Raw genomic sequence first — 15,947 nt, 5'->3', positions numbered from 1 at the left:
TTTGAAATATGATAATTATAGATACCAAAATATATAATAGAGATATACCTTTTTTTATATATTAGTTAGACTTTATTAAATATAATTTAATATATATAGGATAAATAAATAAGCAGCAAGTGAGATGTATTTGAGAGTGACTTGGCTTCAAAAATCAAATAATTTATATATAAAGCTCTAAAATATGGGGAAAAAATTTGATCAACTACAAATTATTCAATAATAGTAATAAATGCAATAATAATAATAATAATAATAATAATATAGCTTTGTTTTAAACTCCAATAAAAAATAGTAATGCAGATGTGGCAAGTTTTGCTTCCCCATTTGGGTGGAATTGCATGGAACGCAACGATGGCAAAGGTGCTTTGATAAGCCACGGACAGGTATATATTTTTTACTCTTCTACACATGTCCCACATTCATGATCGGGTCCCACTATCTACGGTCACAAAGAAGGGGATGTCATATCGTGGGACAATCTGGATCTTAGAGCTGAGGGTTAATATTTAACGGATGAAAATAAACGGTGATGATCCCTTATATATCTTATAGGATGGATTTTGTTGATCCAATGATCTTTGCATCACTGGGGCCAAGTGTAAATGGATTTTCGAAGTTAGTTTAAAATTTTTTTAATTTAAAATTAATTTTGCCTTTTGAGAAGACATGTTTCTTTTTGGTCTGCCTTTGAAGAAAGACACGTTGCTTGACACCCAAGAAGAACAAAACCAACTTTTTGTATTTTGTCACATAAAATTCCACATTATATAAAAACGAGGAAAAAAAAAAAAAAAAAAGAAACTTTTTTCACATTGTTAGAACTTTTTCAACCTATCCATACACCACACTAATTATTAATTGGTTCATGCATAATGTTAATAATATAAAATTATTATTGTAACATCCTGTATGATTTCCATTTATACTACTAATTTACTTTAACTATTGTTAATATTATTACCATTCCTTTAATCAATGATACAACATGGGGGGTAGGCTGAAAAAGAAAATTATGCGTATTCTAAAAATAAAAGTCATTAGCAACTTTTATTTTTTTGTAAAATTATATGAAATACAGGTTAAAATTTTCAATTTATGGATTGATTTTGTAATGAATTTATTGAAAAAATAAAATAAAATCCTATCCTTAGTATACATTAGAAATTAAAAAAAAAAAAAAAACACAAGAATAAATATTTGAATGTTGATATTGGAAACAACTTAATGGTAAAAACTATATGTTTTTCGGTAGTGACTCAAATTCTATACTCCCCACTCACGACATCAATATATATATATATATATATATAAATTAGTTGATAATATTTTTAAAATTATTATAATGTGATTTTGTGTGATCATAACATATTTTATCAGAATAAAATTGCTATATAAAAAATAAAAAAACAAAAGCAAAGCATAGTGATGCGCTGTAGAGAGGGGTAAAACGGGGCGTTTGAAGAGAGCCGTAGGGTTTGTTCACCTTCAGCTTCAAGCTGGTGAGGGAGTAAGTTTTGTCTGTGATTTTGTTCCCAGTCGCCTCCAATAGAAGCGAGAAGGAGCTAAAATCAAAGAAGCGTATCGGAACCATGACTGGTAATTAGTTGTGGTTTTAGCTTTATTCCAAGTTAATTGCATAATTGCGTCGATTCGAAAGAAAGTAAATGGTCTCAGTTTTAGCCTTATGTTATATATATATATATTATATATATGTATAATCCATTGCTCAAAGACGAGCATGTATCAAAGTAAATGGTCTCAGTTTTAGCCTTATATTATATATATATATAATCCATTGCTCAAAGACGAGCATGTATCTTTGATGTTCCGTAGCTTTAATTTCTTATAGTAATGCTTACGAAATTTGGATCAGTTTATTGAAAAAACACTGTAGCGTTGTTTGTTATCGGTTATGGTGTAGTATAGCAGTTATTGAACTGGTTTTGAGGGAATTTTGTATACACAGAAGCTGCAATGGCATGCTTATTGGCTCAACTCAATTGGGTTTTTGTTAATTAAATCATCGGTGGAGATTCTAGGGATCTGGCTTTGGTATAAATCAGGGTGAATTTTGTGTACAATTACTCTCAGATGGTTTGGATGCAATTTTTTTATTAGTTATTATTTTTATTTTTTTATTATTATTTTTATTTTTGACTTGATTCGCTTGTGTTTATAAGTAAAGGTGCAACTTTTACATAGTAAATGGTAACGTTAGTTTGGGATTGATGATTTGCTGCTGAATGATGATACGATGATGAGAAATGTGGTGAATACTATGAGAGAATATAACTCTAGCATAATGTGAATTAATATATAAGGAGTGCTATTTAATTAGATGTGTAATCATCGGCCTTTGTCTGGCTCTGGCTTAAGAAGCATAAAAACGAGATACCCTGTAGACCCAAAAGAAGGGTTCGCTTAAATGAAGAACCAAACCATAATTCATTTTGTATTCTAAATTCTGATTGATCTATTGAAACTGATGGAAGGGCAGTACTTGTTAGAATTTTGTTAGCATAGTATTCACAGAATGGTTTGCCACTCATAAAACTTGAATCCAAAGTACTACCTAAACCACTCTCCACTCTTTAATTTCTATAATTGAAGATCTAGGTTGTATTTTATTTTTTCTTTTTTTTCAGTCCCACCGATTATCTGATGCTTGTGTTTATTCTTTTAACCATATCTACAGATTATACACAGGAGCAGGAGATGGAAATTGAAGCATTGGAAGCAATACTTATGGATGAATTCAAAGGTCTGTGACATTTATGTGTATGAACATATGTTAGAAGAACTGATTGTCATTCCTCTCCCCAAATGCAACATGTAGTGAGTTATTAATTTCTTTGGGTGCGTCACTGCCAGAAATTCACTCAGGCGAGAGTGGCTTAAATACTTCCAATCGATGCTTCCAAATTACTCTATCTCCACAAGTATGTAAACTTCTTCTTTAAGTGGAATTTATTATCATTACACTGTTATTGGCATCTTCTTGAAAAACCTTACAATCACCTCAAGTAATTGTCTTAGACTTGTTTGAGAATTCCATTTGACCTGCTAGAATAAGTTGTTATAAAGAGAGAGAGAGAGAGAGAGAGAGAGAGAGAGAGAAGGAAAAAGAAGATTAAGAAGCAGACTATTTTTTTTTGGCTTGTGCATTTATATGGATTATTTACATTATTTCTGTTATTGTTTTATGCTTAACAGGATGATGAGGCAGATTATGAGTCAACAACCCTTCCAGGTTATTATTAATTTTAATTGTATGATGATTTGAATAATGTTATAGTTATTTCTAAGAATTATGATAACTTTTTTTTTTTTTTTCCCTCTTTCATTTTTCCCCTTAAATTTTTTAATCTTTGGATTTCCTTTGAAGATAACCGGTTTCCTAAACTTCTGTTGCAGTTCAGCTGGGTTTGATTTTTGCACATACAGAAAAGTATCCAGATGAACCTCCACTTTTAAATGTGAAAAGGTATTTCCTTCCCTGTCGTGCAAAATATTTCTATGATATTCACCTCTGCGATATCATTGTTGCTGAAGGAATAGATCTTATGTTTGTTGCTTTTGTTTTTGCTTGATAATTTTATTATAGGTTGTGAATATCAATTTAGAGGTACTTAGGGGTCATAATCCATGCACTTAAGAAGCATACCATAGAGCTAAGAATGTAAAGAGATAAGAAAATCTACAGAGATAAAAAAAAAAAAAAAAAAAAAAATAGCGGTGGAACAAAACTTTTCATTTCTAGATTTTAATTCTCAGCTGTCAATATATTGTTGAGACTGGACAAATGCTGTCAGTATTCTGTTATTCAGATTAGTTACTGATGAGACCTATTTTGGTTTCATCTCCAGTTTACGTGGAATACAAGCAGAAGATCTTAGAATTTTGAAAGAAAAGCTTCAACAAGAGGTACCTTTTGCATACTCCATCATTCTATGTTAATTTAGTCATGCAGTATGTCTTTCTTCTTTTTCAAAAATATTTTAGTGATTTGAGATGCATCATAAATGTAGTCAGTCTTATAATTAGGCTCCTAGAATTTTTTCATGTGTAAAGATATTATTTATACATCATACCCCAAAGTACATCCGACTATATATATCAAGCTAACACAATAGATAGTTAATACTCCTTGTGTATAGGCCTCTCCAAGAACATAATATAATCTGGGTCTATATTTGCCAAAAAAATTCACTAGAAATGGAGGTTACCATGTTTTGAATACAAAACCTCAACTAGGCTACAATACCACATTAAGTTGACATGAATTTCAAAGATTTAAGCCAATAGAAAGTTAAGGTAACCATGTATGTCAAACGGACACAGGAACTAAAAATTAAAAAAATTTCATCGTTTGTTTGTGTCGATATATGGGCTCTGTAGCATTCAATAAAGAATGTGAAGTTGTACAAATTACTTCAACTTTGATTCTGTAATAAATTCTACAGGCATCTGAAAATCTTGGTATGGCTATGATTTACACGCTAGTCACATCAGCTAAGGAATGGCTCTCAGAACGATTTGGTCAAGACAGTAGCATTGAGGGTGCCCAAGCAGAAGAAGCAGCAAAAGAGGATGTATGGTTACTTGACCTGCATATTTATGTCTGTTGTTTTTGTCACTTTGTACTTGTTATATAAATTTCAAGTGTAGATAGAGTTTTGTATATCTAATCATTTCATTCATTCATAGAGTTTTTATCTAAGCATTTCATTTATTGTTGACCAAAGGTTCCAAAACCTTGCAAACCCATTGATTCTTTCACAAATAGTTGGATGCCTAATGTTAATCTCAACATGAGTGTTCCTTTGTTTTTCATTCATATTAGATTTTGTTGCATATTTTGCATGTTGTTTCAAAAGGGCATGTTAAGAAGTAAATAAAAATGCAATCAGTATGAGATGCTGTAAGTTAAAGGATATTTCTCCTTAGTCCAAATGACTTATGTTGAGAACATTATAGAAATTTCAAAAGAGATCGATATTGGGATAAGGCTTATTCGAACGGAATTGAGCTTTCCACGCTGCATGTTTCCATGATTTTAATACTGAACATGGTATCGAACATTGTATTAAAACTAGGCTACAAGATCTCTTAAAATATATTTGTTATCACTGACGGGTGTATGTGCTACTGTATCTTTTGACAATAGCCTTCACCTTGTAAAACTATATCTAAGTAGCTGCTTCACATTCTTCTGCTCCCTGTATTTTCTCTTTTCAGATAGTTGTACCACATGGAGAACCTGTCACTGTTGAAACATTCTTGGCATGGAGAGAGAGGTTTGAAGCAGAGTTGGCGCTTGAACGAGCCAAGTAAGTTTGTTATTGCTGTAGTTTAAGGTTCTGAGGCATGATAATGTCATGGTAGTGCATATACAAATTGGGAACAAATAACTTAAGAACAATGTAATTTAAAGTGTTGCTACTATTTTACATTATTTAAAATTGTACAGAAAATAAGGTAATTTACCTTCGGTTAAACTTTATGGCTGGCTCCATGGCAGGTGCCTTTTGCTACCATCTGCCCTTGAATGATGAATTCACCTTTTACTGGCAACAAATAATTAAGAATGGGTTGCTGATTATTTTTCTGACTAATTAGGAAATTCCCATTTATGGAAAAGAAGAACCATTGTTTGAGTAAATGGAGTAGGTTAACTTTTGCGTCTTGAAGAATTATGGACTTGGTTAAAATTACAGAAGTCACCAATCAAAAGGGAAAACAATAAATAAAATTGAGTGGAGGACTTAAGACCAATGTTCTTGGACATTCCATCCTCGCAATTTTTGCCCACCATAATGTTTTTGGTCATTAATGCATTCAAATAAATGAAGATAAGTGATACGTTTTTCCTTTGAGCTTTTGCTTTGTCACCAACAGATTTTCACTGATTTCAGGCTAATGCCCGAGTCTGCACTTACAGCACCCAAGGAAAAGAAGCTCACAGGCAGGCAATGGTTTGAAAGTGGGAGAGCTTCTGCAGTATGTTGTTTTCCCTTGATTGTAGTTTTTCCTGACATAGTTGACTGTTGCAGCAAACAATCAAGGAGTGCTAAAACTTATCGTAGTGGCTCATAAATATCTGATAATTTAGTTGGTTTCATAATATAGAGGTCGAAATTGTTATACTTTATTAGGTATTGAGAACTAGTACTGATATATGAGTTTCTTTCCTCTCTTCCACAGAAAGGTGCAGCCCAAGTCACTGAAGGATCTGATGAAGAAGATGAGGAAGATATCTACTTTGATGATGATGATTTGGAAGGTGGTTCTCTCGCTGCCTACCTTTAATTTCATATGTTGATGATGAAAAATATAATTGGATAAATTCTGTTTATGAGGAAAAATATAATTGGATAAATTATTTTGTACTTGAATGATCATTTTTATTCCAAAATAAACATTGTCTTCCCTTGAAAGTCTGATGTACTGAATCTTTTCACTTTGGTGTTATGACAGATGATGAAGAAGATATGCTTGAGCACTATTTGGCTGAGAAATCCGACTCATCCTCGCACTCTTCAAGGAGAGCAAACTAAAAAAGGTGCACAATATGGCATAAAAAAACACTTGCCCAGTTTTTGACGGTGTTTTATTGCACTCTTTTTATGCCTTGAGGAGGAAGACGAGGTATAGTTTAGTGATTATGATATTGTATTATAAGGGGTGAGAAGAGAGTGGACTTAAAATAAATTAAATGTAATTTGAAAACTCTGTTTTGGTGGAGCATTATTCTGCAATCTCCATTCCCCATTAAGAAGAAAATCATTATTCTATCTGAGAAATATGCAAAGTGAAGTGGCGTAATTTAACCATCAAAATTTTTTTTTGCCCTTGCTTTGCATTGCTTAAATTACACCAAATCACTGGATCCCATAGGCCTCTCCATTTGTTTTCGGTGCTCTGTTTCGTCCCCTTGTTCCCCTCTTTGCCCTCTTCATGATCTGTCAGCTACCTTCTTTTAGATCCACAAGTAAATAAATCTCTCAAAAGTTATTTTATCTACCATGTTATATGGTTGATCAATTATTATGGATAAAAAATAAATTGTTTTGTCTAAAATTATATTATTTATCATGAATAATAATGATACGTGGTGATAGTTTCGCATCATAGTTGTTATGTCACATTGTCACTATCATCGCTAATGACATAATTTGTTTATATTATCAAAAGGTCAATTGTATTGTTTTCAGCCCCAAAAAAAAAAAAAAAAAAAAAGGTACATTGTATTGTTCATCGCACTTGTAATTTGTACATGTGTACGAACGTCAGTGTGTGGTGATTATTCCTTTTCTTATGAGAGAAGAAACAAATAATAAAAAAAAAAAAAGGTCATGGTCAAATTGAGATCCAATTACTTCGTTTCATTCTCAAACTCAATAATATCCCCCCAAAAAAAAAGAAAAAAAAGAAAAGAAACAATAAACAAAAAACCTTAAGTCCATCCATGCATTGGCATATCAAAAGAACATCTTAATTCTAATAGATTACAGTAATGAATTAAATTTTATTTCCTAATCTTACTTGCATATATTCCACAAGCTCGTAACAAGCATTTTTGTTATCTCAATGGGGCCCAAAATACAAATTACTTCCTGGCATGAATCTTGAGACCCTTCCTACGCTACCACTGTCCGCGACTAGACATTTTCTTGCATTATGTGTTTGTTCCAATTTGCTATCACGATTTTTTTTTTTTTTTTTTTTTTTTTTCCCCTGGGCTAGATCACAGCTAATACATTACATGCATTGTTACAAAGGAATCTGATATACCTTCAATTTTACCTGGTGTGAACTTAGAAGTATGCGACTCCCAAAGCAATACAACAATTCCATTCCTTGGTAATCTCCAGCTTCCCACCAGCATATCTCCCAACTATTACCATTCATAATTCATAAATGAACATGAACACCAGCTTTGAAGAGTTTCCAAACAATTGTACATTATCCTTAAAATCAAGTTCTATACACATCCTTGATCAGTCATAGCTTGAGCAACGGTCAGAAAAGCAGAGATGACAGCTCCGTGTGCTAAAGCCCTGTGTCAAGAAGTAGAGAGGAGAAAATAAAAGATTGATCCTTTTGGGACCCATATTAGCACGTGACAAACTAGCAAATTTTCACAGCCAATTGTATTATAATGACAGGTTTCATTATGCTTCAGTCTTTAAAGAAATTCAACATAACAGTATAACTGCTGTATATAGAGTCGACACGAGTCTAGCTAGCAATAGGTTCATAAGTTTCTGTTATGATAGAACAACGATAGGTATTAATGAGGGAAAGCACTTACTCAGGACTCTCTTTCTGATACCCAAAATCCGTTGCTGCTTTGAGGGTTCTCTGGTAGGTCTGTTTCATTGCTTCCTGGGAGTTTCAATGCAAATGGAGTCAAGAAATCGTTAAACAGAAAAACCAGCGCAAGGACTTGAACAGAGGATATCAATCCTTCTATTTAGGTGTTTACAAAATAGGCAAACATCATAAAACAGTTCATCACCAGAGTTATTAGTGAAAGTTTTGATATGCTCAACAAACGAACAATAACAATAATGACCAGAGTCACAAATTATTAAATGGATTTTAGAAAACTAATCTTACCACTTCCAGCATAAAGAATGGGAATTGTTTAATTTCTATAGAAGCAAATAGTTATTTAGACCTCTAGCAGTCATTAAATTATATGGACTTGCTAGTTTGGAAACAGCTCCAAATTTATTAGAAACAAGAAGGAAAGCTTGTTTATTAAAAACACCTGTAACTATATGCAGCTGTAAAATCAAGCACTAGCATGGATTAAAATATGTATCATACTCACCTGCAATTTAGATTCAAAATCCTCAGGTGACCAGTTCATTGAATTACACTCGTGGTTTAACTCAAGTTCTCCAGCAACAACCTGCAGAAACTAGGTAACACAGTTAGCATATCTACTTACCCAATAACTGACTGCATTTTCTTCTAGTTCTAAATATCACTGTTGGACCCAAATGGTTACTGAATTCCATGATATTTTATAAATAAAAAAGCTTTGCTCATATTTATTCCATTGAATTTAAGCATGCAACAACAGCATAATTCTGACTACAAAAATAAAACACATGCATAACTATAAAAGCAACATCGCACCCCTCCAGCACCAGCAGCCATTGCAGGAGCAATAAGAACATTAGCTTTTCTCAGTACATCAACTGCCTCAGGAGTGCAAGGCATGTTCGATCCTAGAATAGACAAAATTACTAATAATTATAATGACGGATATCAAAAGACTATTAAAACAATTAAAAAGATTACAACAAACATAATGCATATAACAGGGACTACTACCTTCTACTAGTATACGACAACCTGAATTAACCAAATTAATGGCATCAGATTGATCAATTTCATTCTGTGAAGCACAAGGAAATGCAACATCACACCTTTCATTCCAGGGTTTTGCTTCATCATAGTACTTAGACCGAGCATAAGTCTTTGAATAATCTCTGCAGATGCCACAAATATGATAATTAAACCTCAAAAGTTAATGAAGCAATTTTGGGAAAAATACAAAAGAAGTCAAAAGACACACCTCAAACTTCTCTGTTGCGCTTTGATATCTCTCAGAAAAGATATTTTCATGAAATCAAATCCATCCTCATCGACAAGATATCCCTTTGAATCTGTGAAGTAATTTTGCCAATAAATGGAAAAAAAAAAAAAAATTGCAGCAACTGATAAATGATGACAAAAGCTAGGAAGAAAATAACTATTCTAATATCTTGAACGACAATAACAATTAAGTCTTAAAGGAGTGTGAAAGTGGTAAAAGCAGTTTCTGTTCTGTCAGATTTTACAATTATAGAAAAGATTCTACTCATACTCCATTTCCCATTACTAACATTGAGAAAACTCAGAAAAGGATTCCTATAGCATTGTTTTTTATCAAATACATTGCCAGAAGGATTCCCTATTGTTGTTATAGCTCAATCTGGACAATAGATATGAATCATACGCACATGACCTATAGCACTCCACAGCATGAGCATACTTTTGTGAACCAACTTATTGATGAGGCTCGTATAATCAAATTTAAATTGTTGGACACGTTGTCACTGTGCACAATATCTTTCAGGCCACACATATACATACATACTTACATGTCTTTTAAAGAAACCGACTCTACATGGATAGAATATGAATCTTATATGTCTGAACCATATAAAGTTCAATTATTTTTTACAAAAAATGAACAGTTACCGGATACTGAGATGGGAAGTGCACCATAAGCAATAAGCTTCTCCAGAACATGCATTGCAATCTTTCCAGAACCGCTCACAACACATCTGGACGCAATATCCAAAAAAGAGATTTAAATGTAATTTTGAAAACAAGCTTCAACCAGTCACAAACCAATTTTCTTCTAGCTCTACTTCACACTCATGAAAACATACATCCTTCATAAAATTGATCATAGAACACTCGTAAAATTTGCATAAACTCAGCTTGAAAGTCTGTAACACATGCAAGGCTTCAACCCTTCGTATTTTGCTATACTACATTATTGACTACAAAAGTCCAGCCAAAACTTTGAAAAGTTTCAAATTAAGATACCTTAATCCTTTGAGTTCTTTATTCATGTCTGCAAGTATGAGCTGGGCAAAGAACACCTGCAGAACCATGAATAAAGAAAATAAAGATCTCATACTGATGAAGGTACAAAATACAGGAAACATGTAAGAAATGTTAAACCTCCCTCACTCCCTCCACAGATAACAACCATCGAGCAGATCAAGAACATCACATAGTTGTGTTACTAATTACCAGTCCATATCCAGTAGCTTCAGTTCGAAGGCTGGAACCAGACCAATATATCCTTGGCCCTGTAAAACTTCCCTGCATGAGTAAGGCATACATATGAAAACATAAAGAGAAATCACTTGAATTTTCTTTCCATGATGAACATTACAAAGCCAAAACAGTAAAGGGGAAAAAAGAAAAAACTTCAGAAAGGACAACCCTACTCCAAGTAATTATCTCACGAAATAAGTTACTAAGAATCACAAACTTAAGTTCAGTAAAGTGAAAATCTTCTTAATTTCTTTCATTTTGGCCCCAAAATAATAGCAAGCATCAGCTCCAGATACATGATTTATATTCCACGCTTTAACCTTTCATGAAGTGGCAACTAATACAGAACACAGCTTCAAATGATATTCTCAAATAAGAATCAGGAGATCCATTAATAATAAGTGTCCAACAGACTTAGGATCCCCAATATAATGAAGCAGTCAATGGTCAAAAAGTTACCTCACAACACTGTTTTGAACTAAGAACTTTTCTATCATATCCTTTGCTCCCTCAATATATCTTACTACATCAAACATTTCAAGAACTAACAGTTGTAAACTCAATGCATAAACGACAAAATGCCACATTGTCACTTTTGTTTCCCAACCAGAATCTTTATTTCCAAATATTTTCAAAAGCCTTCTCCAAGAGAACTACTTCCAACATAGCATCCTTCAAAAGCTTCAACCTTTCTTTTTCACTTTTTCTGCAGATGGAAAAAGGGAACTTCACAGCAAAAGCAGGAGTGCAGATCCATCAAGTCTATTTTGACAAGGAAAATATCAATTTTTCTTTTTTTTTTTTCAGCCTGGTGCACTACACAATTCTCATTAATCATAAATCAACTTACTGTCCAGACCCAGCCTCCACAATCCTAGAAACCGGCTTTCTCTTATATTCATGCTGCTACAAACAAACATTGGAAAAAAAGACCCATCAGTCATGCACAACTTTGTCAATTCCCCGTCTAAAAGAACCTGTCCCACAGCTTTCATTCTTTATGTGCTCATCAGGAATGGACCTCCCATACCCCTTTTTTATTTTTTTTTGACATCTCCTTGCTAACATCATTAGACCTGGCCAATGAACAATAGAATCTGAAGAACCTACAGGCATGACATACTTCAAAGCAGTCTCTCAGACAAAGGACCAGTGCCCCCCCTCCCACAAGAATAACTTATGAGACCCCTGTCCACTTCAATTTCCTGATTACTTTCTTCCTTCTCTCTTCCATCAGTTAAGGGAAAAGGTCAATAATGTGTTTAAAGGAGGAGATGGCTCTCTGCATCAGCAGATGAATTTGTCCATGCATTTTACTTCTAACAAAACAACCTCCCCTCCCTTTGCTGTTCAATTCAATGGTTCCTGATTGACCTTTTTTCTTACCAAGAAAACACAATGCATGCATGCAAATGATGTAAAAACAGTAGACGTGAACAATAGTAAAGTTCAAAGAAAGAGTGAAAAAATGATAAATGGTCATGTAGATACAATCTATATCAGAAATCACAGAGAAAAAAAAAATATTAAATAAAAGTTCACATAATAATACATATTACCCGTTTTGAAGTGTGATTTTTTTTTTTTTACAAGAATTAAATTACCTGATAATGACCTGCTAAACGTCTATATTGTCCAAAAAGATATCCCATTTCACGAGTACCAACACCCATTTCCTCCGAAGGAAGGTCCTAAATCGTATAAACAATTATATCAGATGTGCAGAATTTAACAAAGATTGAAAGATTTAAGTAAATGGAGACTTCCTTAAGTTACCTTGTCTGGACCCAAATACCTATAGATCTCATTCATGAAACTTTGACAAAAACGCATAACCTGCCAGCTTAGAGAAAATTTATCGGAATATTTAAGAACATTCAAGAGTAAAGACCTTCATGTACTGTAATAAATATTTTACCTCATTGTCACTTTTTCCTTTTGGATCAAAATCACTACCACCAGCTGCTCCTCCTATTTTATATGGTGATAGGGCATTCTTTAAAGTCTGTCCAGAAGCAAAAATAATGCATATTATCAAACAGTTACAACCTTGAGTTATCTCCAACTTAATGATGTTAAGCCAATTCAAACTTTGATAATTCCATTTCACTCATAATGGCCCATTCACATTTGTATCATTTCAAAGCACTTACACGAGTTATTTTGATTTGTTCTTCAGTAATTCAACACTGAATTGGTAGAGTAACTATAAAAATCCTAACACTACCAATTATTCAGAAATGCATCAACTGGAGGAGGGAATGAGAATATTAGCCAGAACTTTTACATGAAGGTCGATATCAATTAATGGAAGACAAATAATAAAAAGACCAAAAATACATATAAAATACCTGTTCAAATCCGAGGAACTTTGCAATACTTAAGTTCATTGATGGGTGAAATCGGACACCTCCCCTACATGGACCCAAGGCCTGGTTAAATTGTACTCGAAAGCCTCGGTTGACATGTGTCTCACCTCTGTCATCCACCCACGGAACTCGAAAAAGAATCATTCGCTCAGGTTCCAATAGGCGCTCCATTATGCTGACGTAACTGAATCATATTATAGCCACTGCATTAGATTAGTGAAAACTTGATGGTACATCTTCTTGCTTGTAATAGTAAGAAAGACAGATATAAATCATTCTTAAGAAACTCACTGAGAATTTTTTGCAATTACTCTTTCTAGAGCATGAACAGATTCTTGAACTGATTGTATGAACTCAATCTCATGAGGATCCCTTTTAAGTGCAGCTTCAATAATTGATCCAGCCGTTTTTGACATAAGAGCTACAGTTTACGAGAATTCCAAGATAAAGACAAAAGGATAAAATGATTAATAAAACTAAAACATGCAATTATCCATACAATTATGAAGAAGGTATGATAGTATGTATGCATACATCCAACATTCAGATCATTCATTTCAACTATGTCGCCAAACATCTCAGTTAGAAAAAATACAGGGGTTCAACTAAACTTGATCAATATATCGTACAATAAAATCCTGAACAAGTCATATGTGCTAATTAGCAAAACACATAATCAACTAAGCCTTCAGCAATTACACCATTGCGATATCTATCTTTTAATATCACCAAGTACAACGTATGAGTGTAGCAACCAATAAAACCCATTTGAAAGCTCATCCACAAGTCAAATGCTGATGAAATGAAAGCAAACTCTAAATAGGACTTCGGAGAGCAAACGAAGAAAATTTAAGAACTGTCTAGCACACTTAAAAGTTTCCCATGCAAACCTAAAATTTTAGGGGGGGAAAAAAGAACTAACCTTTTACATAAATGGGTTTGTCAACAATAATCTTATCCTTGGAAGCCATCTGAAGCCGAAGAGCTTCTTTGTGAAGCAAACTATTATTGTGCTCTTCCAGAGCACTCATCTGCATATTCCGGCTGCCCTCATTCCCATAGGGGTTTCTTCTATGCTTCCTACCATACTCTCTACACACAGAGCAGAAAATTCTCGCTGTCCCTTCTTTGACATCAACGTAAGCCCATTTGTAGGTATCAGCCCATTCCTCTCTCCATCTTTTAACAACCTTCTTCTTTCTCTTTACAGGTTGTGTCTTCGACATATCTTGATCATCACTAGGGAGTTGAGATACCATTACCATGTGCTTGCTTTCATCATGCTCCTCAGCTGAAGGTTCTCTGGGTGGGCCACCAATAAGAGGGGTGTTGGCAAATGATGGATCGTCGTCTCCAGGTCCGATTTCTAAATCAATTTCTTCTCCAAGCTCCCTAACAACCAAGTGATGCCTCTGTGCTTGCTGAAATAAGTTCGTGTCATCCATCGTGGAATTCATCCCTAATCCACTGACCGGTAGCAACATTCAGCATGGCAATCTTAGGCACTGCCTAAAACCTTAATTGTCTGTTATAAAGAGACTACTAGTTAACCAGGACTAGTCTTTGAGGATATGACAGCAGAACCAAAATTTTAAATACATAAAAATAAGAGGACTTACATATTCCATTCACCGTTAAAGGGTGTTCGGAAACCTCTGCTGAAACATATGAGATCATGAATTTCCGGTGTCTCTAAAACTTCTAGGGAAAAAAATAAAAAAATAAAACTATTTTCTTATCCAAACCTCTCTAAAACCCAAATAAAACAATTACCCATATCAAAAAAACTATTCAATTACGCCCAATATACATAATAAAGCACATAAAATCCAAAATTTTTCATAATCAACGAGGTTTAGTAGCAAGAATTCTTTGATTTCCATGATACCCAAAAATTTATTTATCGATTACAAAAATAAAAAGGAGTAAAATTCTCAATTATAAATGACATACGGAAGTTGAAATTGAGATAGATGATTATAAGTACCGTTGGTAGGAATAGAAAAGAGATGAACTAGTACACAGCTCTTTTGCAGTTTCAAAAAAAAAATGGCTTTTTATTTTTTTTCTTTTTTTTTCAGAGCAGTTGTTCTTCTTCTTCACCAAAACGACAACTTTTAGCGAATCCAGTTGTTAAAAATTTCAAAGAGCTACACTGAGACTGAGATCGTACTCCTGACTATGTGGATAGCTAGGCCCTTCGTTGATCAGATTCTTCAGTGAGAGAGATTACAGATTAAAAATAAAAATAAAAACACACACACACAAAAAAGAAAAACTTTTTTTTTTTTTTTTCCTGGTCGTCAAGAGGTGAATTTCTCGGACTAACTGCAATTATTTTTGTGCGGAGCTGGGGTGGGAAGTAATTTGCATCAATGAACATGGACAAAATTGACTTTTCAACAAATGTAGAAGATTTTACTCCTATACGGCGCGTGGTCAATACGCCCCTTGAATTATCTCACTACCTCTGGACCAAAAAGAAAAAGAAAAATAATAATAATAATAATAATGTAAAGAGGAAAAAAAAAAAAAGTCACTGTTGTTTTTATTTTTCTTAATATGAATTAACCGATTCCTTTTTTCATGGTGGAAATACATAAACAATAAAGCTTTTATTATGAGGAAAATCTTGAAAAGAAAAGAAATTGACTTGGGGAACTAAACAGCACCGTTTTAGTACCTGAAGACATTTCACCGTCTCATTTTACCCTTCCATGGTTT

At 33.6% G+C, this 15,947-nt stretch overlaps 2 protein-coding genes across 6 annotated transcripts; one reads left to right on the top strand and one right to left on the bottom strand.

The window, feature by feature from the left end:
- The first annotated feature begins 1,420 nt into the window (after positions 1–1,420).
- On the top strand, positions 1,421–6,806 carry LOC107403957 (uncharacterized). The gene is made up of 11 exons (XM_048473364.2): positions 1,421–1,599; positions 2,699–2,764; positions 2,875–2,942; positions 3,217–3,253; positions 3,418–3,487; positions 3,870–3,927; positions 4,467–4,595; positions 5,242–5,333; positions 5,919–6,003; positions 6,208–6,286; positions 6,481–6,806. Exons 1-11 carry the CDS (start codon positions 1,593–1,595, stop codon positions 6,558–6,560), a joined length of 771 nt encoding a protein of 256 aa, XP_048329321.1. The 5' UTR covers positions 1,421–1,592; the 3' UTR covers positions 6,561–6,806.
- A 640-nt stretch (positions 6,807–7,446) lies between these two features.
- On the bottom strand, positions 7,447–15,544 carry LOC107403966 (uncharacterized). Of its 5 annotated transcripts, none has more exons than XM_016010898.4 (17): positions 15,211–15,542; positions 14,843–14,924; positions 14,146–14,748; positions 13,515–13,644; positions 13,206–13,407; positions 12,773–12,859; positions 12,631–12,690; positions 12,459–12,545; positions 10,828–10,899; positions 10,618–10,673; positions 10,264–10,349; positions 9,596–9,686; positions 9,352–9,509; positions 9,154–9,245; positions 8,843–8,923; positions 8,318–8,391; positions 7,447–8,063 (listed from the first exon to the last, which is right to left on the bottom strand). In XM_016010898.4, exons 3-17 carry the CDS (start codon positions 14,705–14,707, stop codon positions 7,988–7,990), a joined length of 1,914 nt encoding a protein of 637 aa, XP_015866384.1. In that variant the 5' UTR covers positions 14,708–14,748; positions 14,843–14,924; positions 15,211–15,542; the 3' UTR covers positions 7,447–7,987. The 5 variants fall into 5 exon arrangements, 4 of the variants coding, with proteins under 4 accessions (XP_015866384.1, XP_015866390.1, XP_015866397.1 ...); XM_016010904.4 differs by having other exon boundaries at positions 14,843–14,921; XM_016010911.4 differs by having other exon boundaries at positions 14,843–14,881.
- Between the last annotated feature and the right edge of the window lie 403 nt (positions 15,545–15,947).

Source organism: Ziziphus jujuba, chromosome 1, assembly GCF_031755915.1.
Source record: "Ziziphus jujuba cultivar Dongzao chromosome 1, ASM3175591v1".
Taxonomy (NCBI): Eukaryota; Viridiplantae; Streptophyta; class Magnoliopsida; order Rosales; family Rhamnaceae; genus Ziziphus; species Ziziphus jujuba.
The sequence above is the reverse complement of the archived record's forward strand: the minus strand, read 5'-3'. Positions and strand labels throughout refer to the sequence as shown.